Below are 21,608 nucleotides of genomic sequence, written 5' to 3'. Positions count from 1 at the left end.
GCTGCCTCCACCGCCATTGCCCGTCCCCGACTGAATCCAGCTCTCTCTCTCCGTGCGCCCCGACTCGAACCCCTCCTCTTGTGGCTTTCGTCGCCCCCAAACAGACCAGAGGATCTGCAGCCAAATCCCGTGAAGAGAAGATAAGGGAGAATATTTCAGTCTTTTGTTCATCTATATAACAACTTATTCGGAATCAGGTGGTGAATTAATGCTTAAACGTGCAAAAGGGGCTTATAATCAAGAGGCAAATCAAACAAGGGGGCTCATAAGCAAGGCAGATAAAGAAAGGGGTGTGTGAGCAAAGGCACAAAGGCAGATGAACTAGGGGGGCTTATAATCGGTTCTTCGGGGTGGGGGGGTGGGGGCAGCGGAGTGGGGTAGGGGACGCCGTTCGCGGCGATGTGCGTTTTTCCTGAACGAGAAAAGAACCTGATGTGGCTAATCACCTTGCTCCAAGATTCGTGCTAATGATCCAAGGGCACAAAACACGTTCGGGCTGCGTTCCACATAGTAATGTAGTACTCCCTCCATTCCCTTTTGTAGTGTGTATTAGTTTTTTTGCCAAAATTCCGCTGTGTAGTGCATATATGCAGCCTGAGCCTTGCTTGGACGAATTCATCCTCGACTAAAATCACGGGGAGCACAGCAGGTGGACGCACATGGGCTGGGACAGACCTTGCATGCAGGATTAGTCTGGTACTCCCCCCGTTCTTAAATATTTGTTATTTTAGAGATTTCAAATAGTTACCACGTACGGATGTATATAGACATATTTTAGAGTGTAGATTCACTCATTTTGTTTTGTATGTAGTCACTTGTTGAAATATTTAGAAAGACAAATATTTAGGAACAGGAGGAATACAAACCACACCTCCAGCGCATACATTGGTACAAGAGCTGCAAACTATGCGCACTAGCATTTACCAAGGTAATTAAACGACATCAAGTAGTTGCAGTAAGCAACATCAAAATCAAGTGGTAACAAAGGTAGAGCTCTGGAGAGCTCCTGCTCGGCTGCTCCTGGTCTGGACTCTGGACCGGAGGAAGGCCTGGTCGATTTAAATGCAGCGGAGGGAGATTGGAGTTGGACAAACAAGTTCGACCAGACAGCAGCAGCCCTTCTCCCCAGCTATCAACGGAGGTGGCGCAAGACGGTGGGAGCGTGAGTGGCGACGCGAGCTGGTGGCCTGGTGCTGCCACATGGAGCAGCGAGAGAGAGGCGGCGTTGTTGTGCGTTGCGGCGCCAAGCAACGGTGGTGGCGGCACACACGATTGGACAAAATCGAGAGTCCCAATTCGGCCGAAACCCTATCAAAAGAAGGTTTTTCTTTTCTTTTTTGATTCCACCCTCACCTTCTTCACACGAAAACAAGTCGATTGAGAGGCTTTTCTGAAAATGACATCGAACTATTTGGTTTTTTTTTGAACCGCCCGGTTCAAACGGTTTTTTCCGGTTCGATTGCTTGAACGGTCTGATTTGCTTAAAAACCACTGGGATCGCCGGTCCGGTCCGGTTTTTTAAATTATGATCTAATGTAATCATGCTCCCTAAACTAATCTTTGCTACCGTTCGTCGAGATCATCTTGTTTTGTTTGCTGGAAGTAGTGTTTTGGAGCTCAACTTGTCTGAAGGATCATCATGATGCGAGTAGTTAGGATTTGGTTTTGTGCTAGGTGAAGCAGCATTGTTGGGGACGACCTTCCAATTGCAGGCCTACCTTTTTGTCGCTACAAGTGATATCGTTAAACAGTCTCAGGTGTTGCGTTTTCGTTGGATTCTTGTTGCTGCTTTGCCTGGGACGTACGAAACTCGTGCGAGGCACCGTGTATTCAACATGATTTTTCTCAGGTCTGGGAAACACATAGCATTGGAGTGACATACGTCCTCTTTCAACACTGGAGAACCACAGGAAAAACTGCGTGGATGAGAATTTTCTTTTAAAACAAAGTGAATTTTCACAAGGATCCAGATCCTCTAAAAGAATCCAGTAATTTTCTCTGAATCGAGCCCTATAAGAAGGGAGCACTGATCATATTTTCAAGAAGTAGAAAAAACATCATACCACAAAATTCCTATGGATCAAGCATCAAAACAAAGAATCATGTAGACAAGATATAGCTCTTCTTCGAGATAATCACTTGACTAATTCAATTAAACTCAAAATCCACAATATATAGTTCCTCGAGTTTAATACGACGATACAAATACAAGTTCCCCACAGCTAAAAACAAGGCCCATGATCCTCATAATAAAGTTGCAACGATATACTGCAGGACGAACCGCGGCAGGCGAACGAACGACGACGATCTACTGCGACTCGACGGACGGCGGCGGCGTGTTGGCGGTGGAGTCGGGCTTGAGGCCGCCGAAGATGGGGTCGGCGAACATGGAGCTGACCTTGTTCTTGAGGCACTCCCAGTGGTCCCGACCCTGCGCCTCCGCGAACTGCCGGTACTGGTCCTTGGCCAGCTCCAACAGCGACGCGTCCTCGCCCACCGTCCTCTTGAAGCACGACGTCGCCGCCGCCGCCGCCGCCTGCGCCTCCTCCTTCTCTGGCGCCGCCGGCGCAGCCGCCCCCTTGTTCTCCATGAAGAACTAAAAACTGAGATTGAAAACTTGTCTACGTGAAGAGAAGAAGACGATATTGATGGTTGCGGTTGCGTTGGTTTGGTGGCCAGGGGGCGTGGCTACTTATATGCAGGGGAGGTCGGCCTATCTTGAGGAGGAAGAAGGGTCCGAGTGGAAATAATAATTGGATAAGAACACAAGTCGACCACACGAGAAACTACGAGTCCGGATCATCACCATGGCAGAAGTAAACACGGATTCTTAGCTTTGGACTGGACTGGATCACAAGTAAAAACGGACACTTTTCTTCTCTTCTCCGATGAGATGATGATTTCCCAAGTGCAAACGGGAACGGGAACTACTCCTTCTCTCTGTTCCTTCCTTGTTTTAATCCCCTTCGCTACCAATGTGCCAAGTGTAGTCTAGGAAGTAGAGATAGATTCGGGGGTAAAAGTTCTTTTTCTCAGTCAGTTCACTTATGTGTGTAGTCGCCTTGATAAAGTTTTATCGATGCGATGATGCCGAAATCTCCCTTAGTTGAGTCATGTATCTAAACTAATCTCTTTTTTTGCGAGAATATCTAGTCTAATACTATGCTCCTCAGGTCATTTCTAACCGGTTCCCAATAGCCGATTATAAAGAAGTAAAATTCTGCTTCCACTCCTCTAACCGGGACCTAACTAGTACCCAATAATTGGTAGAGTAGTAAACTTCTGGTTTTACTTCTCTAACCAGGATCTAACCGATCCCCAATTGGCCTCATAGGAGGATAAATTATCCTCGGCCGCCGCGGTTCTCCCTATATTTACTTCACCGCTTGCCGGCCGAGTAAAAAATATCACACTCTCTCTTCCCCTCCTCCTCCCCTCTGCCCTGCCGCTGGCGCCTCCCTTGTCGTTCGCCGCCTCCCCCTCCTTCCAATGGCCAGACGCGGTGGCCGGAGGTCCCCGCCGTCAATCTGCAGCGCGGATCCGCACTGCCACGCCCGTGGTTCGCTTTCAAGAGGCGCATCCTCTAGCCGTCACTGCACGGTCGATGCTTCGGCCCCCACTCGGTTCGCCGACTCCCCCCCCCCCCCCCTCCATAGCGGGAGCCGCATAGGACATACATCGGCATCCAGCAGTGCCCGTGGGGAACATGAATGGCGGAGATCACCGACCGGAAGACCCACAAGAGGAAGTGGATCGAGTCGTTCCACATGATGGCACTCGAATACGACCGGTGGCAAGTCTAGTTCCACGACTCCGCCGTGAGGCTCAATTTCCCTTTTGGGACGGCGCCTGCCCACCTCGTCCCGTTGACGCCAGGTGTGGTGGATCCGGCGACGGCTCGAGGGAACCGGGAGGCGAGGGAGCACCTTGCAACAGAGGCCGCAGACAAGGGTACATGCCGGACCTCCGCCGGGAGCACCCGAACTCGTAGAGGCAGAGCGGCCATCTTCGTGAAGAATGTTACCGGTGGTGGCATGTCGAGTAAAGATTGCCTCAACCTCCACTATGGCCCATGATGATGAGTAGTCTAATTTAGTTTAAGTTTAGTGTAGTTTAAGTTTGAATTTATGTTTAATGTTCGATTGTCAAGACTAGGTTGAACTTATGTTTAAATGTATGCAAATTTCAGTTGAATTCTTGCAAATTTATGTTTACCAAAACTTAGTCCACTGGTTTACTTGGCCGGATCCTCTATTTTTTAGGGGATCGGTTTTTGGTTTGAAATGGCCTTAGTTGAGTGTACCTAAATCTATGCTAACGTTTATTAATGTCGAGATCATCTTGGTTCGTTTCGTCTCCTGGAAGTTGTTTTACTTGTCTCGAGGATCATGATGCGAGTAGTTAGGATTTGGTTTTGTGGTAGGTGAAGCAGCATTGTTGGGGACGACCTTACAATTGCAGACCTCCATTTTGTCTGGGAAACAATGGCACCCTCTACAAATGATTATATATCGTTAAACAGTCTGAGGTGATGCATTTTCGTTGGATTCTTATTGCTTCTTGGGACGAAACTCAAGCGAGGCACCACCGTATTCAGCGATTTTTCAGGTCTGGCAAAACATATACGTCCTCTTTTAACACTATGGGTTAACACTAGGATTATTAGAGAACCGCAGGAAAAGCAATTCGTTTGTAAAGAGATTTGGGTGGATGAGAATTTTCTTTCAAAATAAAGTGCAAAACTTAGGATTTCACAAGGATCCAGATCCTCTGAAAAAATCCAGTAATTTTCTCTGAATCGAGCCATATAAGGAGCACTAACATATTCAAGAAGTAGAAAAGAAACATAATACCACGAAATTCCTATAATCGAGCATCAAAACCAGCATCAAAACAAGATATAGCAAAAATCACATTGAGAAAGAAAAAAAATCACAGCTAGATCAGAGTCCGGCGATCGTCATCAAGCTGAACGTGTGCAAAAACTCGGAGGTGTCGTAGTTTCGGTACTTGATCGGTCGGGCCATGAAGACGTACGACTACATCAACCACGTTGTTATAACGCTTTCCCTTCCGGTCTACGAGGGTATGTAGACAACACTCTCCCCTCTCGTTGTTGTGCATCACCATGATCTTGCGTGTGCATAGGAATTTTTTTGAAATTACTATGTTCCCCAACAGCGCCGGCCCGCGCCCCGCAGCCTCCTGGCTTGCGCCCTGTTGCCTCCCTCCGGCTCGATCTCTACTTCTGGATCGACCGGCTGGACGTCGCCACTGCCCTCTTGCCTTGCTCTGCTTCTGGATCGAGAGGCGCGTCTGCTCGCGTTTCGTGCTCGTGTGCGCCTTGGCCCGATCTAGATCGGGTCCCTTCTGTTTATTGACCAAAAAAAAGGAGAGAGAGAGATAAAAAGGGGGATATCTTAGTATGTCATCTTCAGGCTATGTGGTTGTTCCTCGATGCTCGGTGATCTTTAATGGCACCAACTATGCCGAGTTTGCAGGCTTCATGCGCATTCATATGCGTGATCTTCTTCTGTGGGGTGTTCTTTCTGGCGAGGTCCCCTGTCCGCCATGCCCTGTTGCGCCCGTGGCCCCAATCCCACTGGTGCCGCCGGTCCTTGCTGTTGATGCTTCTCACGCTGACCGGGATGCTGCCAAGGCTCTGGATGATGCTGCGGTTGATGCTTATGATCAGCAGGTATCCGCCTATTCCGATGCTCTCTGTGTACCGGGATGATCTGTCTGCTTACACTCAGTGGTGCAATGATGATGCTCGAGCTGCTGTTGTTCTCACTGCGAGTGTCCTCCCTCAGTTTGCTTCCGAGTTCACGGGACTTGGCACAGTTGCAGCGATGTGGTCTTATCTCTGTCAGCGCTATCAGCCCTCTGGTGATGCTCTCTACCTATCTGTGGTGCGTCAGGAGCACGCACTTCAGCAAGGTGATTCTTCTGTTGATGAGTTCTATTCACAGTGCTCTGCCATCTAGTGCCAGCTTGACTCTCTTCGGACAGTTGTTTGTGGAACATGTCGTTGCTGTCAGACTACTCAGTCTGATCTGGAGTTTCAGCGGGTCCATGAGTTCTTATCTCGCCTCCGGTCTGAGTTTGAGCCTCGCCGTGCTCACTTGCTTGCTCGTGGTCGTGTTCCTATCTCAGAGATACTTGCCGAGCTTCGTGCTGAGGAGACCCGGCTTCGCTCTGCTGGGTTGCTTCTGGTTCCATCAGTACTGGCCGCTCGGGCTCCTACCTCGTCTGCTCCCTCACTGCTCCGCCGCTCCTGCCTACTCCTCCAGGAGGGGTGAGCCGTCCTCCTTATGCTGAGAAGGGCATGTCGCGATGTGACACTGTCTGTGGTTACGGCTCCCGGCCAGGTCACCCAGAGTCTGATTGTCGCCAGAAGAAGCGAGACCAGAGACGCTCCTCCTTCAGCGGGACTCCTGTGTCTTCCTCGACTCTGTCACTCATTGACCCGGACATTGTTCGCCTCAAGCGTCTTCTTGCTTCCTCAGGCTCCTCGTTGACTGCTTCTTCTGCTGCTGTGACTGCATCCCCTTCCTCACCATCACCGACATCTACATAGTCAGGTACATCTTCGTGGGTTCTGGATTCTGGAGCCTTCTTTCATATGTCTTATGATTCTTCCACGTTGTCTTCTCTTTGACCTCTTGATTCGCCTGTTAATGTTCTTACTGCCGATGGCACCTCTCTTCCTGTTGCTAGTCGTGGTATTCTTTCCACTCCATCTTTTTCTGTTCCGAGTGTTTCACATGTTCCTCGCCTTACCATGAATCTTTTTTCCGCTGCCCAACTTACTGATTCTGGTTGTCGTGTCATTTTTGATACCGATTCTTGCTCCATTCAGGATCGTCGCACCAAGGCTTTGGTTGGTGCTGGCCCCCGGCGCCGTGAGTCAGCGGGCCTTTGGGAGATTGACTGGCTTTGTGTTCCTTCCGCTACCACCACTTCTGCCAGCTCTCATGCTCTTGCTGCCTCTTCGTCTGCGTCCTTCCAGCAGTGGCATCATCGCCTTGGTCACATCTGTGGCTCTCGCTTGTCTTCGTTAGTTCGTCAGGGCCTCTTAGGGTCTGTATCTGGAGATGTCTCCTTACATTGTAATGGTTGCAGAGTTGGCAAACAGACTCAGTTACCTTATCCTACTAGTGAATCTGTATCTCAGCGTCCTTTTGACTTAGTTCATTCTGATGTCTGGGGTCCTGCTCCCTTTGATTCGAAAGGTGGTCATCACTACTATGTTTTGTTTATTGATGATTTCTCTCGCTACACTTGGCTCTACTTCATGAAATCTCGTAGCGAGGTTCTCCCTATATACAAATGTTTTGCTGCCATGGTTCACACCCAGTTTGCCACGCCCATTTGTACTTTTCGTGCTGACTCCGCTGAAGAATATATCTCTCAGCTGTTGCGTGGTTTTCTCGCGGAACAGGGTACTCTTGCCCAGTTCTCTTGTCCTGGTGCTCATGCTCAGAATGGCGTTGCCGAACGAAAGCATCGTCATTTGCTTGAGACGGCTCGTGCGCTGATGATTGCTGCTTCCCTTCCACCCCACTTTTGGGCCGAGGTTGTTTCCACATCCACCTATCTCATCAACATTCAGCCATCTTCTGCTCTGCAGGGTGGCATTCCTATGGAGTGTCTCACTGGTCGCTCTCCTGACTACTCAGCTCTTCGTATGTTTGGATGCGTGTGCTACGTTCTTCTTGCCCCCCGAGAACGCACCAAACTGACTGCTCAGTTGGTTGAGTGTGTTTTCCTTGACTACAATGATGAGCACAAGGGATATCGATGCTGGGATCCAGTGGGTCGTCGCTTGCGCATCTCACGCGATGTGACTTTTGATGAGTCTCGTTCTTACTACCCACGTTCTTCTTCCTCGAGTCTATCTGTGGACGACATTTCTTTCCTTCTCCTTCCTGATGCATCCCGCTATGTGCCTCATGTGTCACCTCTTCCTTCGGTACCTCTCATTCCTTCAAATTCACCACCGACCCCGTCTTGTCCATCCTCCTCCTCCACTTCTCCACCATCATCTCCAGTCCGTCGCCCTCTCTCACCGTTTCCTCTCCACTATACTCGCCGATCTCGTACTGAGGATGTCTCCTCTGACGAGCCTTCCACCTCTGATGCACCTCCTCTCACGCCTCCCCCGGTTCACAACCTCCGTGCTCGGCCTCGCCCCCCGCCTGATCGCTACTCCCCTGATCGGTACGGTCTCTCTGTTATTGCTGAGCCCACTTCCTATCGGACTGCCATGACTCAGCCCGAATGGCAGCTTGCGATGGCTGAAGAGCTTGCTGCTCTTGAGCGCTCTGACACATGGGATCTAGTTCCCCTTCCTTCCGGTGTCCGTCCCATCACCTGCAAGTGGGTCTACAAGATTAAGACTCGCTTCGATGCTTCTCTTGAGCGCTACAAAGCTTGTCTTGTGGCCCGTGGTTTTCAGCAGGAGCAGGGGTGAGATTATGATGAGACATTCGCTCCTGTGGCCCACATGACCACTGTCCGCACTCTTCTTGCCGTGGCTTCTGTTCGTCAGTGGTCTATCTCTCAACTTGATGTTCAGAACGCTTTTCTCAATGGCGAGTTGCGTGAGGAGGTTTTTATGCAGCCAACAATTACAACTATAAGTCCCTCCTTGAGAGTCTTATTTCATAAGTCCCAAATGCCCACTTTAAGTCCCTATAAGTAGGGGTGGACTAACGAGCAGCTTGGCTCGTTAAGCTCGTACTCGTTAAGGCTCGGCTCGTTAAGCTCGTTAAGATTAACGAGCAGAAAACTCTGCTCGGCTCGGCTCGTTTGAAGCTCGTTAAGCTCGTGAGCGCTCGTTAACAGACTATAATGTGTTATGATGTACATGATGAATGTGGAGGTATGGTTTTCAAGATGAAATATGATGACAAAAAGAAATGAAGTAGTTTGTTGCCTCATATGTCGATTAGATTAAATAGATGGGCTGAGGTGCTACAAAAATTTTTTGTCACGTAAGATGAAAATTTGCGTTGTGCTGTTACTAACGAGCTTAACGAGCTACTCGTGAAACTCGTTAGCTCACTCGTTAAGCTTAACGAGCTAAAATCAATGATTGACTCTGTTCATTAAGAAGCGAGCTACGAGCTTAACGAGCCGAACTATCGAGCGCTCATTAAGCTCGCGAGCTACGAGCTTTTGGTCCAGCCCTATCTATAAGTCCCTCCTGTTTGGTTTAGATGGGACATGACTTTTTTAAGTCCCTAAACCAGTAAGTCCCTGGAAACAAACACCCTCTGAGTGTATCTAAATCTATGCTAACGTTTATTAATGTCGAGATCATCTGGGTTCGTTTCGTCTCCTGGAAGTTGTTTTACTTGCCTTGAGGATCATGATGCGAGTAGTTAGGATTTGGTTTTGTGGTAGGTGAAGCAGCATTGTTGGGGACGACCTTACAATTGTGGACTTCCATTTTGTCTGGGAAACAATGGCACCCTCTACAAGTGATTATATATCGTTAAACCATGTGAGGTGATGCATTTTCGTTGGATTCTTATTGGTTCCTGGGACGAAACTCAAGCGAGGCACCGTTTTCAGCGATTTGTCCAGGTCTGGCAAAACATATACGTCCTCTTTTAACACTATGGGTTAAGACTAGGATTATTAGAGAACCACATGAAAAGCAATTCATTTGTAAAGAGATTTGGGTGGATGAGAAGTTTCTTTTAAAATAAAGTGCAAAACTTAGGATTTCACAAGGATCCAGATCCACTAAAAAAATCCAGTATTTTTTTCTGAATCGAGCCATATAAGGAGCACTAATATATTCAAGAAGTAGAAAATAAAACATAATACCACGAAATTCCTAAAATCGAGCATCACAACCAGCATGAAAACAAGATATATAGCAAAAAATCACATTGAGAAAGAAAAAAAAGTGCTCTTCTTCGAGATAATCACTTGAAGAATTTAATAAACTCAAAATCCACAATATACAGCTCCTCGAGTTGAGGATAGAAGTTCCCCACAACTAAAAACAATGCCCGTGATCCTCATAATAAAGTAGCAACGGTATATAGGTCATCTAGACGGACGACGGCAGGCGAACGAACGACGACAATCTACTGCGACTCGACGGACGGCGGCGGCGGCGTGTTGGCGGTGGAGTCGGGCTTGAAGCCGCTGAAGATGGGGTCGACGAACATGGAGCTGACCTTGTTCTTGATGCACTCCCAGTGGTCCCTCCCCTGCGCCTCCGCGAACTGCCGGTACTGGTCCTTGGCCAGCTCCAACAGCGACGCGTCCTCGCCCACCGTCCTCTTGAAGCACGACGTCGCCGCCACCGCCTGCGCCTCCTTCTCCAGCACCGCCGGCGCAGCCGCCCCCTTGTCCTCCATCAGGCCCCGAAAAACTTGTCTGTATCTACGTGAAGATGAGAAGACGATGTCGCTGCTTGTGCTTGCGTTGCTTTGGAGGCCATGGGGCTGCGGGATCGTGCCTGCTTATATGCAGGGGAGGGGAGGGGGCGCTGGCCGTCTTGGACTAGGGGCAAAGAAAGAAGGAAACAGAAACAGAAACCGAACCGAACAAGAGGAAGAGAAAGAGAGCGCCCCGTTAACCAACCTTCTTGGATTGGATTGGATATAACTAACGGCCACTTCGGAGTTCGGATCACGATGATTTCCTTTCCCGGGTGCAGACGGAACGGGAGCTACTTCTGTGTCTCTGTTTCTATCCTTGCACCCTGCTCCAAGCCGCGAGCTTTGCTTTCTCCTCAAGAAACAAGCGCATGCTATGCTCCTGTCCTATATAACTCCAGCTCGCCGCCCACACCCCATAGCAGCATCAGCGACAGCGGCAATATCCAAACCTCTCCTCTTCTCGATACACCGGTGGGTTCCATAGCATTTTCTTGACGACCAAGCCCGGCCGCGACGTTCGAGTGCCATGGACACCAAGGGGGCGGCGGAGGCCATGCTCAAGGCGGCGGCGCCCATGGCCGCGGAGGAGGAGGCCATGCTCAAGGCGCTGGCGCGCAAGGAGGAGGCTGCTCCGGCGCCGGCGCCGCCGGAGCGGGGCCATGGACGACGACGGAGGGGATCAAGGGCGCGGCGTCGGCGGCGGCGAAGCGCTACTGGGCCAGCCTCAAGAGCCAGGCCCGCGCAGCCGGCGAGTACACGACGCACAAGGCCCGCGCGGCCGGCGAGTACGCGACGCTCAGGACCCGCCAGGGCGTCGCCCTGTTCGGCGAGCCCAACATCGGGCCCATCAAGACCATCGTCGATCGTTACTAGATAGGTTTCTGTTGATGAGATGCTGCCGGTAGGTTGAGGCTCCGATGATGACTTTGTTCACGTCTTCAGAGTTCAATAATTTAGCTCTTGATCCCGGCCCAATATCGTCGCCAGTTAGTCGATGAAGATCCTTCGTTGTTGTTCTTTCTTTTACCGGGATTTCCATTGATAGGATGATTATAAACAAAAATAATTTATTAGACATGCAATGAACCTGATCATCAACTCTTTAGCCACATCTTATCTTAGTAAGTATACAACACATGCATGGAACCTGATTCCTTCATCGGATGACACCAACGGCTGATATTTCAATTCATAATCTTTACCCTCAATCACGCTTGCATCCTTCACATTTTCTTCTCCGAGAAAACGACCTGAGGCTTTCATCCATTGCAGAAAATTCTCCACTGCTGCCTCCCGTAAGAGCATCATCAATGCAGATTCAGAAACAATCTACATAGAAATGAAACTACATGAGAAACAAGAATCAGTTTTCCTTGTAGTATGCACTTATTATGCAACATCGGCGTTAATTTCAGCTTGTAGCCTTGTACACTTACGCAACATCGACACGCAACCTGTTCATTATGGCAGAAACATTGTGACTTCCAGTTATCATGAAAAGTACTTCCTCCGTCGCAAAATAAGTGTCTTAACTTTGTACTAACTGTATAAAGCTGTACTCATCTTGAGACGGAGGGAGTAATCATTAGGTGCAGATCACAAGCCAAGCCTTGGGGACCTTGTTTCAGTAAAATCTCTACTTTGCAAGACCGATGTTTGACCTTCTATAATGGCTCATCAAATGAAAGTTAAGATCCAACAGGCCAACACGGCGTCACTTCTCACAAGGGGGTCTCTGATTTTTCAGTTTTATTAGACGTTTTCAGGGGTGCGAGAGTTTCGATCAATGTAATTCTCTGATGAACCCCTTCAGAATTTGGACTAGGGGTGTGTTGCTTGACGTTGCAGTCACACTGTCAATGCAAATATGATAGTACTCTAACAGGGAATAATTCCAGATTCAGATTCAGTTCAATACATATTCCAAGTAAGGCAAGAACAGGTCCATAATGCATCTCCATGAAGAACATATCAGTGCACTAAATCACTATCAGTAGCAAGGAAGAATACATCACCGAGTGGAGGCAAAATCCACCGCCTTTATTATTACCAGTCTCGGGAGCGTAGATCTGTCCTCTCCTACTGGCCTACTCGGCCTTCCCGGCGGCGTCCTGCTCCTCCTGGCCGCCGGCGCCGGCGCCCTTGTACTGGTCGAGGGCGGGGCCGGTGAGGCGGCAGATGCGCCACTGCTTGAACACCTCGGCGCCCATCCCCTCGTAGAAGTCGATGGCGTTCTGGTTCCAGTCGAGCACGCACCACTCCACGCGGCCCATCCCGATCTCGGCGGCCCGGCCGGCGACGGCGGACAGCATCATGCGGCCCAGCCCGCGGCGGCGCCACGGCGCGCGCACGAAGATGTCCTCCACGTACAGCCCCGGCCTGGCCAGGAAGGTGGAGTAGTTGGGGAAGCAGATGACGAACCCGGCCGTCACGCGCCCGCCGCCGCGCGGGGACGGGAAGGCGCCGGCCTCCGGGTCGGCGACCGGGGGGGACGCGGAGAGGTCCAGGCGGCGGGAGCCGACGGTGTCGCCCGAGGCCGGCGCGGGGGACGGGGACAGGTCGAGGATGAGGGCGGTGAAGGAGGCGAAGGGGGCCGGCCGGGGCGTGGGGAAGAGCGTGGAGGCCAGCAGCTCGTGGGTGGCGGCGAAGAGGTCGGTGAGGAGCTCGAACTCCGCCATCTGGTGGATGAGGCTGTGGATGTGCGGCACGTCGCGCGCGTCCGCCAGGCGCAGCTCCGCCCACACCTCGCCGGAGAAGGTCGTCGGCGCCGCCGCCATCTTGGTGCGGGCGATAGGGGTCGGGGGGTGGGTGGGTGGGATACGCTGCGCTGCAGCTAGGGTTGCTCCTCTGCTCTGGTCTGCTCTGTGATGAGATGACCGGTGGAGATGGAAATGTAGAGTGGTTTCTCTTTAAATTGATTGAACTTTTTACATATGATGATATGCTTAAAAACAAATTATGGTGCTCAACATTATCTGCTAGTCTACTAAGCCTCTGTGATCTTTGCACACCCCTTTGCATTTTTAGCACCAGGCCTTCTTTGGATTGAAGGATTTTCACAAGATTTTCATAGGATTGTAAACCTCTGGATTGTTTTCTACGGAATGCATTTGGATCACAGGATTGCCTTCTCAAAATTCTTCAGGATTGGGTTCCCAAGGCGCCGATTCCAGAGGAAGTCACGCCTAAGGACCGACCTCTTGGAAAGATTCCTAGCGTGAAAAGAGAGCGCTCGAGCGGCGTGTTCGCGTCAAAACAGCCGCGCGTCTTCGTGTGAAAGCACCACACATTGCTCTCGAAAAGAAAGAAAAAACACCTCGCACCGCTCTGAAAGGAAATAAAGAAAAGACATCAAATGTTACATAAATTGATCTACGTCTAGAGCGTTTGCTTAGCAATCAGGGGCGAAGGTTTCTTAGCACAAAGGAAATGAAATGTGTTTGGATCGAAGATGATGTTATCTCCATATCAAATAATAGTTCACAAATCATCAAGATGGTTTGAACATAATGGACAATGCCCAATTCTCGAGCAGAGGGGTGACGACTTGTATTTCTGACAGTTTTTGTATAAATTATATCATTTGTTTAATTTTATTATTCTTGGTAATGAGACTATTGTTGTTGCTATCCTCGTAGATTCTCGGAAAAAGAAATTTTTGGCCCACGAATAAGATCCAATGGACAACTATATTTCAAATAATTATGTATGAAAATTCATAAAATATTTTTGATATTTGTTCTATTTGTCTTGAGCGACTGTTTAGCATTTAGGAATGATGGTATTCTTAGCCATCAAAAAGGTAAGTACACTAATATCAAAGGTGGATATAGCTTCATATGACCATATAAAATGACAGTCGACATTAAACATGGTTTGAAAGAACTCGAATCAAGGATCTTTGGCATGTGAATCCTTTTTCTTTGTGGGGTTGCAAATCCTTCCAGTTGATGTCAGTGTTCTTAGACAGATGATTATCCTGCCAATGGATGTGATGCAATTGACAACTTATGTACTTATCATTTTTGAACAGATCATACCTTTAGCAGAGTTTTGAAATATCTTTGCATTAGATTATTGTCGGTAGAGAAACTTTACGGTTTGTTCCCGCTCCTGGATAGGGAAACTTCTCATCGAATAAACGACCATTTTTTCACCTTTTCCTTGTATAAATGCATTATTATTGTTTTATACAATTTTTATCTTCACTTTGTTATTTTTTGACGAGAATTTTTAATCAATTCATCTTTAATCATGGTAATACAACGGACATCAAAAATAAAAAAATTACATTCAGATCCGTAGACCACCTAGGACGAATACAAGCCCTGAAGCGAGCCGAAAGCGCGTCACTATCATTGCCCCTTCCTCTCCGAAGTTGGCAAAACTTGTTGAAGTAGATAGTCGGAAAGTCGTAGTGCTAAGGCCCCATAGAACAACAACCACCGCCGATGAATAGAAGCGTAGATCGGAAGGATCCAATATGAAGACACATGAGCGTAGATGAGAAAGACCAGATCCGAGCAGATCCACCAAAGACAGATCCGACGAAGACTCACCTCCACGCGCTTTTCGATGATGCTAGGCACACCAGCGAAACAGGGCTAGGAGGGGAAAACCTTATTCCATATTCAGGGAGCCGTCGCTGTGTCGCCTCCTGAGTAGGACACAAACCCTAACAAAAACGCAAAGAAACATAAAAAATGGAGCCCTCCCATCGACAATGGCTAGGATCCACCGCACCTTCGTCGTCCTAAGACCACATGAGACAAGGCAGATCGGTGTCGCCGTCGCCGGGAGGGAGAAACCCTAGCCGCATGTTTGCTAGAGAGGATGATGAAGGGATGAGTAGTATATGAAATAAACATATTTGATATTGCTGTTGTCCTTTATATGCAACATAGTTTATTCTGCTGAAGTTTCATTTATTCATTATAAATGAAGTTATTATTATTATTATTTGAATGTACACAGGACAAACTTGTGAGCATCATATAAATGAAAATCTCCCCTAAAAACGAATGAAATTTCAACTCATTTTTTTTGAAAAAAATAAACGAGATTTAAAACTGCGAGATCCCTTAAAACCCCCGGGCCGGGCGCCCTCCTGCCCGCCCCAACTAAACCCTAACCCCCACAACCACTCTCCCCTCCCACGCCGCCGGCGGCCGGGCGCCATGGTGAAGGCCTACCTCCGCTACGAGCCGGCGCTCTCCTTCGGCGTGGTCGCCTCCCCGGAGTCCAACGTCGTCTACGACCCCTCCGGCCGCCGCCTCCTCGCCGCCGCCCTCGACCGCTTCGCCGCCTGGGACCTCAAGCGCGGCCTCCCCTCCGCCACCTTCACCCCATCCTCCTCCTCCGCCTCCCTCGCCGTCTCCTGTGTCGCCTCCTCCCCCGCCGCCGCCTCCGCCTCCGCTTCCTCGGTATTCCCCCCCTCTCGCCTCGCCTGAAATTCGTCCCCTTTTCCTGCTCCCCGCGTTTCTGAACGAGCTGGATTGATTTTTCCTCTCTGTTGGCTTGTTCAGGTTGCGAGTGGCCATGCCGACGGGAGCATCAGGCTGTGGGACGCCGAGACCGGCGCCTGCGAGGCGACGCTCCACGGCCACCGCTCTGCTGCTTCTGCCATACGCTTCGCTCCCTCCGGTGCTGTCCTCGCCTCCGGCAGCAAGGACTGCGATGTCATCCTCTGGGACGTCGTTGCACAGGCCGGCCTCTTCCGGCTCCGTGGCCACCGTGATCAGGTTTGGATATGCTCTCTATCTCCATTTGCTGGCGTAGCCAACAATGCTAATTTGTGGATTGCTTGCTGCAGGTAACGGATTTAGTGTTCCTGGATTCGGGGAAGAAGCTGGTGACCTGCTCCAAGGACAAGTTCATCCGGGTCTGGGACCTCGACACACAGCACTGCCTTCAAATTGTAGGTGGCCACCACAGCGAGATATGGTCCATGGATGTTGATCCTAGCGAGAAGTTTTTGGTGTCTGGCTCGGCCGATCCAGAGCTCCGGGTGTTTAGAATCAGGCAATCAGCTGAAGAGGGCGAAGATTGGAACAAATGGGATGCACTCAAGCTGTTTGGCGAAATTCCGAGGCAGAGCAAAGAAAGAATTCAGACCATTAGGTTCAATAAGGATGGCAGTCTTGTGGCATGCCAGGTGGCGGGGAAAACTGCTGATATCTATAGGATTCTTGATGAAACAGAGGCCACACGGAAGGCCAAGAGGCGGCTGCACAGGAAGAAGGAGAAGGCTTCAGCGAAAGCTGCGGCGGCGGAAGGGAATGGTAGTGTCATAGATCCTTTGCCAGCTCAAGACTCTCAGAATCCCACTGTTGTGGTTACCGATGTATTTAAGCTCCTCCAAGTTTTGCGGACCAGCAAGAAAATTTGCTCTGTTGCATTTTCTCCAAGCAATCCACCAAAAGGCTGCCTTGCGACCCTGTCTTTGTCTCTGAACAATAACGTGCTTGAGACGTACTCGGTGGATATTGAGAAAGTGTCTAAGATGTACTCAGTTGAGATACATGGGCATCGTTCTGACATCAGGAGTCTTGCACTTAACTCAGAGGACAACCTCCTAATGTCAACTAGTCACAATGCTGTTAAAATCTGGAATCCTAGTACAGGTGACTGTCTTAGGACTGTTGACTCTGGATATGGGTTGTGCAGTGCATTTGTTCCTGGGAATCGGTATGGCCTTATCGGCACAAAGACTGGTACCTTGGAGATTATTGATATTAACAGTGGGAACTCGATTGATGTAATAGAAGCTCACGCTGGTTCCATACGATCGATTGTACTCATTCCAGATGAGGATGGAACTGTTAATGCACGGGGTTTTGTCACCGGAAGTGCTGATCACGATGTCAAGTTCTGGGAATACCAGTTAGTGCAGAAATCTGATTCGGTGAGTCTTCAGTCTATTTCTTATCATGGAGTCTATTGTAGTAATTGTGCACTGAATAACATTTTTGATATTTCATGATTTTCTCTTATTTTTATTTCTCTTTTACCACCAGTTTTATGAAATGAGTCGTCCACATGAAGACATGTCATTACTAATTTCCTAATTTAGCTTCTAAAAATGTGAAACCATGTGATTGCTTGTCCCATCTGTTTTTCATGTTGATATATGTTATTGGCTTCTATAGCTCTATCCATGAACTAAATAAGTTGGAGGCTTCCTTGTCTTAAGTAATGACTTTGTAAAACCGTAGAAGATAAGTTCCATGCCAAAAGAAATTCTTTTATCCCTCACTTTTTGTTCTTATTTGTATCAATTTCAATGGTAATGTGTGTATCCATTATTTGTATAGCAATTCTCAACATATTTTTGTGTTACCAACGATACCCCACAGCTCTGCTAAAAAGCTTGTGGATTGAAATGTGTGCTGTGAAATTCTTGCATTGGAAACTAGGATTTAAATTTATCTGCAGATATTCATAATGTTATTCTTTTGTTTCAGGACGCAAAGTATCTGAGTGTAACAAATGTGAGAACCTTGAAAATGAATGACGATGTCCTTGCAGTGTCCATTGGTCCAACTGGGAAGCATATTGCTGTTGCTCTTTTGGATTGCACAGTGAAGGTTGTATTCTTATACTCATTATGATCATGGTCTTGAGCTTCGCATCCCCCCCAACCCCCTTCCACACACACACACACACACAAAGTTCAGCATTTACTTGCTTAAAAAAAGGTTCATCATTTACTGCTTAGAATTGATGTATTTCGACCACGTTTCATAGTTGAGGAGAATAGTATCAAGTCGATGTACACATAAGTGAATATCTGTTGATTTGTGCTTTTCAGCGTGTTAATACATTTGAGCACATAATTTTCTGTGCTTCTATGAGGTGATCCGCCATCCGCCATCCTTTTTTTTATATTTGTGTCACTGCCAATCATTTCTCCTGACAATGTAAAGAAAGGAAATATAAGTGAGAAGAAATATTATTGAAATATACTTTCTCGTGCTAACTTTGCTATTCATGTATTTACTATTTAGAGCACAACCTCTGTATCAGCTAAAAGAAAGATAAGGGATAAATGCCACTAGCTAGGTGTTCATTTCAACCGTTGTACCTGAACATCTAAATTTTGCTTTGGATTTGGAGAATTGTTGAGTGATTTGACGATTTCTCTGAGATGCCAATTGGCGCCCTGCAAAATTGTAGCAATCGAAAAGCAATCTAGAAACAAGCCTGGCTTCAATTATTGCTTCCCCTAATATTTCACATTTTATGCAGGTCTTCTTTCTGGACACACTAAAGTTTTGTCTTTCACTTTACGGGCACAAGCTTCCAGTTCTCTGCATGGACATATCATCCGATGGTGCTCTAATAGTTACTGGTTCTGCAGACAAAAATCTGAAGATTTGGGGTATGGATTTTGGTGACTGCCATAAGTCCATCTTTGCCCACACAGACAGGTCCTTTCTTGCCTTTTGGTTTTATCTCATGCTCTGAATAGTGGCAGAATCCTTACAGGTTTTTTTGTGTTCCCTCTTGCAGTGTGATGGATGTTAAGTTTGTTCCTAAAACTCATTACATGTTCAGTGTGGGGAAAGATCGTACTGTGAAGTACTGGGACGCTGATAAATTTGAGCTTTTGTTAACGCTTGAAGGACACCATGCTGAAGTCTGGTGCCTTGCGATTAGCAGTCGTGGTGATTTTATCGTAACAGGCTCTCATGATCGCTCTATTCGGCGTTGGGATCGTACCGAAGAACAGCTTTTCATTGAGGTATTCTATGAATTGCCTTGAATGAAGTTTCCATGTTGAATATATTGAGGTATTCTATCAAGCCCGAGATTTGCCTTCTAATTCTTGAACCCACACGCACCAAAATTTGCAGGAAGAGAGGGAGAAAAGATTGGAGGAAACTTTTGAGGCTGATTTAGACAATGCGGTTGAAGATAGATATGGGCAGAAAGATGATGCTCCTGACGAGGGTTCTGTGGGTGTTCCTGGTAAGAAAACAAAAGAGACAGTAACTGCTGCTGATGCAATTATTGATGCACTTGACACTGCTGAGGAAGAAGAAAAACGTCTTAATGAGCAGAAGGTAGTACTCGAGTGCATTAACAAACATTAAGTTACCAAATGGACATTAACGTCAGCTGTGTATTTTGCGATTGTCAGGAGTTAAAAAATGATGGGGAGGGAACTAAATCTAAGCCTAATGTTATAATGCAAGGGCATTCACCTTCAGAATATGTTCTGAATGCAGTGTCAAGTGTCCGCCCAAATGACTTGGAACAAGCCCTTCTGGTAAGATTCTTGTTAATTTGTCATGGATTACTATATTTTAAATTGATCTTACCCGAATTTATTGCAGGTTACAGCCTTTTGAGTCCTCATCAGTAGTTCATTGTGAAGTAGACATATATTATATACTTATATAGTGCAACAATCATGTGCGTGACCTTTATGTAAGAAATGTGTCCCCTTATGATCCTCGCCTGTGTGTTCGTCATCTTGTCGAAACTAAAGTTGAATATGTCAACAATACAGACAAGTCATTGCCCTTTGTGCATCATATCGTAGTTCAGTTGAGTGTCTTTCAGTTGGAGCTCTGATTTTTCATGATGTGCTTCTTCAGTTAGGAATTGATATCTCATGATGTGTCTACATGAGAGCTATTCAACTGATTTCAAGTTATTATTTATGACGAACCATCAACTTAGCAACCAAGCGAATGGTATTTCTCTGCATATAATCATTCGTCATCTGATAACATGTTTGTATTTTCCTTTTTTTCCCTTGAGCAGTCGTTGCCATTCTCAGATGCACTAAAGCTCATGGCTTACTTGAAGGAGTGGTCTCTAATCCCATTGAAGGTACAGTGATATTGATACTTCGATATTTAATCCTAGTGCTGTATTAACTTGCAAAATTCCTGTCCGTGTTCTTAATTTCTGATCCTCACATTTCTGTATCAAATATTTTTTTTCAATTTCTCTTGATTGTGGCTACATATGATATTTCATAATTCATATTCATGCTGTCCTCTTGGAGTTGCACTTTCTATGATAGTATCCTCCACTATCCAGGACACACATGAAGTAGTTTGATTTTGTTTAGTGCGCGCTTGCCAAGTTTTGGGCTAGTTAAACTTAGACATGGCATTCGTTGTTGATTTGCTGCTTGAATTTGTGTGACCTGCTGCAGATTTCTCTCGATAACTTGATATGCACAAATCCTGATCTCTTTTGTCGTGACCATGCAGGTTGAGCTTGTTTGTCGGGTTTGCCTTGTGCTGCTTCAAACACACCACAACCAGCTAACTACCACACCGGCTGCAAGATCGATACTGACAGCACTGAAGGATATTCTTTACGGTAGAGTAAAGGTAAATAACCTGCAATCACCTCCTCTAGAAAATAGATAGCCGCTTTGCAGCAATCTGAGGTCATGCCCTTATTTGATTTTAAACATCCTCCAGGACTGCAAGGATACCATAGGTTTCAATCTCGCCGCGATGGATCATATAAAGGTAAGATAAGATGCCACCTTTGTATTTTAACATTTTAGTGCAAGTTGAGGTATTTTTATCCTGAAATTTTCAGTGCAACCAGGCCTTGACTTTTCGGCGATTTGTTTCATGCACATAAATCTTTCAGGAACTGTTGACGATGAGATCAGATGCGCCATTCCGGGACGCCAAGGCGAAGCTCCTGGAGATCAGGCAGGAGCAGTCGAAGCGGTCAGATAGGTCGGACGGCGGCGAGAAAAGGAAAAAGAAGAAACCCAAGGCGTCTGTACAGAGCTGAGCAAGGATTTATTTGTCTGTTTTTACTCAACTGTTGTAGATGTACACGCCACACTGTATTATTGTGTTCATTTCATACTGTCATGAGCACAGCAGAATTTTGAGAAGTTTGTGTGTGGGCCATTGTTACTTGGCGGTTGCCTGCTAGGGAAAGAAGGTGTACGTGTACCTCTCTTTTAGGAAGTCAATGCTTGGTCAAACCTTTTTTTTATGCTTTCAGAAATTGCAGCACCCCTAGCTTAAAAGTTTCAAAACAAATTCAAGGTTTTCAGAGCATTTGAAATATCAAACTTCTGGAAATTCGAGACCTTTTTTGAAAAGTAGAACGTTTAGAGTATAAAACTTTTGGGGAATTCAAACTTTTGGAGTTTGGACTGTAAATAAAGTCTTCTACTTTTGAAAACCTCCAATTTTTTAATAGAAAATCGTA

At 47.3% G+C, this 21,608-nt stretch overlaps 5 protein-coding genes across 5 annotated transcripts; 2 read left to right on the top strand and 3 right to left on the bottom strand.

Annotated features, from left to right (window-relative positions):
- Window positions 1–2,152: 2,152 nt before the first annotated feature.
- On the bottom strand, window positions 2,153–2,688 carry LOC123082847 (uncharacterized). Its single transcript, XM_044505081.1, has one exon. The coding sequence runs from the start codon at window positions 2,588–2,590 to the stop codon at window positions 2,309–2,311; it is 282 nt and encodes a 93-aa protein (XP_044361016.1). The 5' UTR covers window positions 2,591–2,688; the 3' UTR covers window positions 2,153–2,308.
- Window positions 2,689–9,923: 7,235 nt separating this feature from the next.
- LOC123087846 (uncharacterized) lies at window positions 9,924–10,917 on the bottom strand. Its single transcript, XM_044509963.1, has one exon. The coding sequence runs from the start codon at window positions 10,380–10,382 to the stop codon at window positions 10,107–10,109; it is 276 nt and encodes a 91-aa protein (XP_044365898.1). The 5' UTR covers window positions 10,383–10,917; the 3' UTR covers window positions 9,924–10,106.
- LOC123084171 (uncharacterized PE-PGRS family protein PE_PGRS20-like) lies at window positions 10,429–11,481 on the top strand. The gene is made up of 2 exons (XM_044505912.1): window positions 10,429–10,448; window positions 10,910–11,481. Exons 1-2 carry the CDS (start codon window positions 10,429–10,431, stop codon window positions 11,277–11,279), a joined length of 390 nt encoding a protein of 129 aa, XP_044361847.1. The 3' UTR covers window positions 11,280–11,481.
- LOC123087845 (L-ornithine N5-acetyltransferase NATA1) lies at window positions 11,460–13,252 on the bottom strand. Its single transcript, XM_044509962.1, has 2 exons — window positions 12,457–13,252; window positions 11,460–11,735 (listed from the first exon to the last, which is right to left on the bottom strand). Exon 1 carries the CDS (start codon window positions 13,181–13,183, stop codon window positions 12,494–12,496), a length of 690 nt encoding a protein of 229 aa, XP_044365897.1. The 5' UTR covers window positions 13,184–13,252; the 3' UTR covers window positions 11,460–11,735; window positions 12,457–12,493.
- A 2,259-nt stretch (window positions 13,253–15,511) lies between these two features.
- LOC123087844 (WD repeat-containing protein 3) lies at window positions 15,512–21,389 on the top strand. Its single transcript, XM_044509961.1, has 12 exons — window positions 15,512–15,829; window positions 15,932–16,147; window positions 16,219–17,310; window positions 17,870–17,992; window positions 18,654–18,835; window positions 18,918–19,149; window positions 19,262–19,471; window positions 19,549–19,677; window positions 20,178–20,246; window positions 20,636–20,758; window positions 20,852–20,902; window positions 21,030–21,389. The coding sequence occupies exons 1-12, from the start codon at window positions 15,584–15,586 to the stop codon at window positions 21,177–21,179; spliced, it is 2,823 nt and encodes a 940-aa protein (XP_044365896.1). The 5' UTR covers window positions 15,512–15,583; the 3' UTR covers window positions 21,180–21,389.
- Window positions 21,390–21,608: the final 219 nt, after the last annotated feature.

Source organism: Triticum aestivum, chromosome 4A, assembly GCF_018294505.1.
Source record: "Triticum aestivum cultivar Chinese Spring chromosome 4A, IWGSC CS RefSeq v2.1, whole genome shotgun sequence".
Classification (NCBI taxonomy): Eukaryota; Viridiplantae; Streptophyta; class Magnoliopsida; order Poales; family Poaceae; genus Triticum; species Triticum aestivum.
Note: the sequence above shows the minus strand (reverse complement) of the source record. Positions and strands in the feature narration are given on the sequence as shown.

Excerpts from the sequence above, each read along its gene's own strand:
- LOC123087844 (XM_044509961.1), top strand. The coding sequence starts at position 15,584 with ATGGTGAAGGCCTACCTCCGCTACGAGCCGGCGCTCTCCTTCGGCGTG. Across the intron at positions 16,148-16,218 it reads TCCGTGGCCACCGTGATCAG|GTAACGGATTTAGTGTTCCT; the intron begins GTTTGGATATGC and ends TGCTTGCTGCAG. Across the intron at positions 19,678-20,177 it reads ACTTGGAACAAGCCCTTCTG|TCGTTGCCATTCTCAGATGC; the intron begins GTAAGATTCTTG and ends TCCCTTGAGCAG.
- LOC123087845 (XM_044509962.1), bottom strand. The coding sequence starts at position 13,183 with ATGGCGGCGGCGCCGACGACCTTCTCCGGCGAGGTGTGGGCGGAGCTG.
- LOC123082847 (XM_044505081.1), bottom strand. The coding sequence starts at position 2,590 with ATGGAGAACAAGGGGGCGGCTGCGCCGGCGGCGCCAGAGAAGGAGGAG.
- LOC123087846 (XM_044509963.1), bottom strand. The coding sequence starts at position 10,382 with ATGGAGGACAAGGGGGCGGCTGCGCCGGCGGTGCTGGAGAAGGAGGCG.
- LOC123084171 (XM_044505912.1), top strand. The coding sequence starts at position 10,429 with ATGTCGCTGCTTGTGCTTGC. Across the intron at positions 10,449-10,909 it reads ATGTCGCTGCTTGTGCTTGC|CCCGGCCGCGACGTTCGAGT; the intron begins GTTGCTTTGGAG and ends TTGACGACCAAG.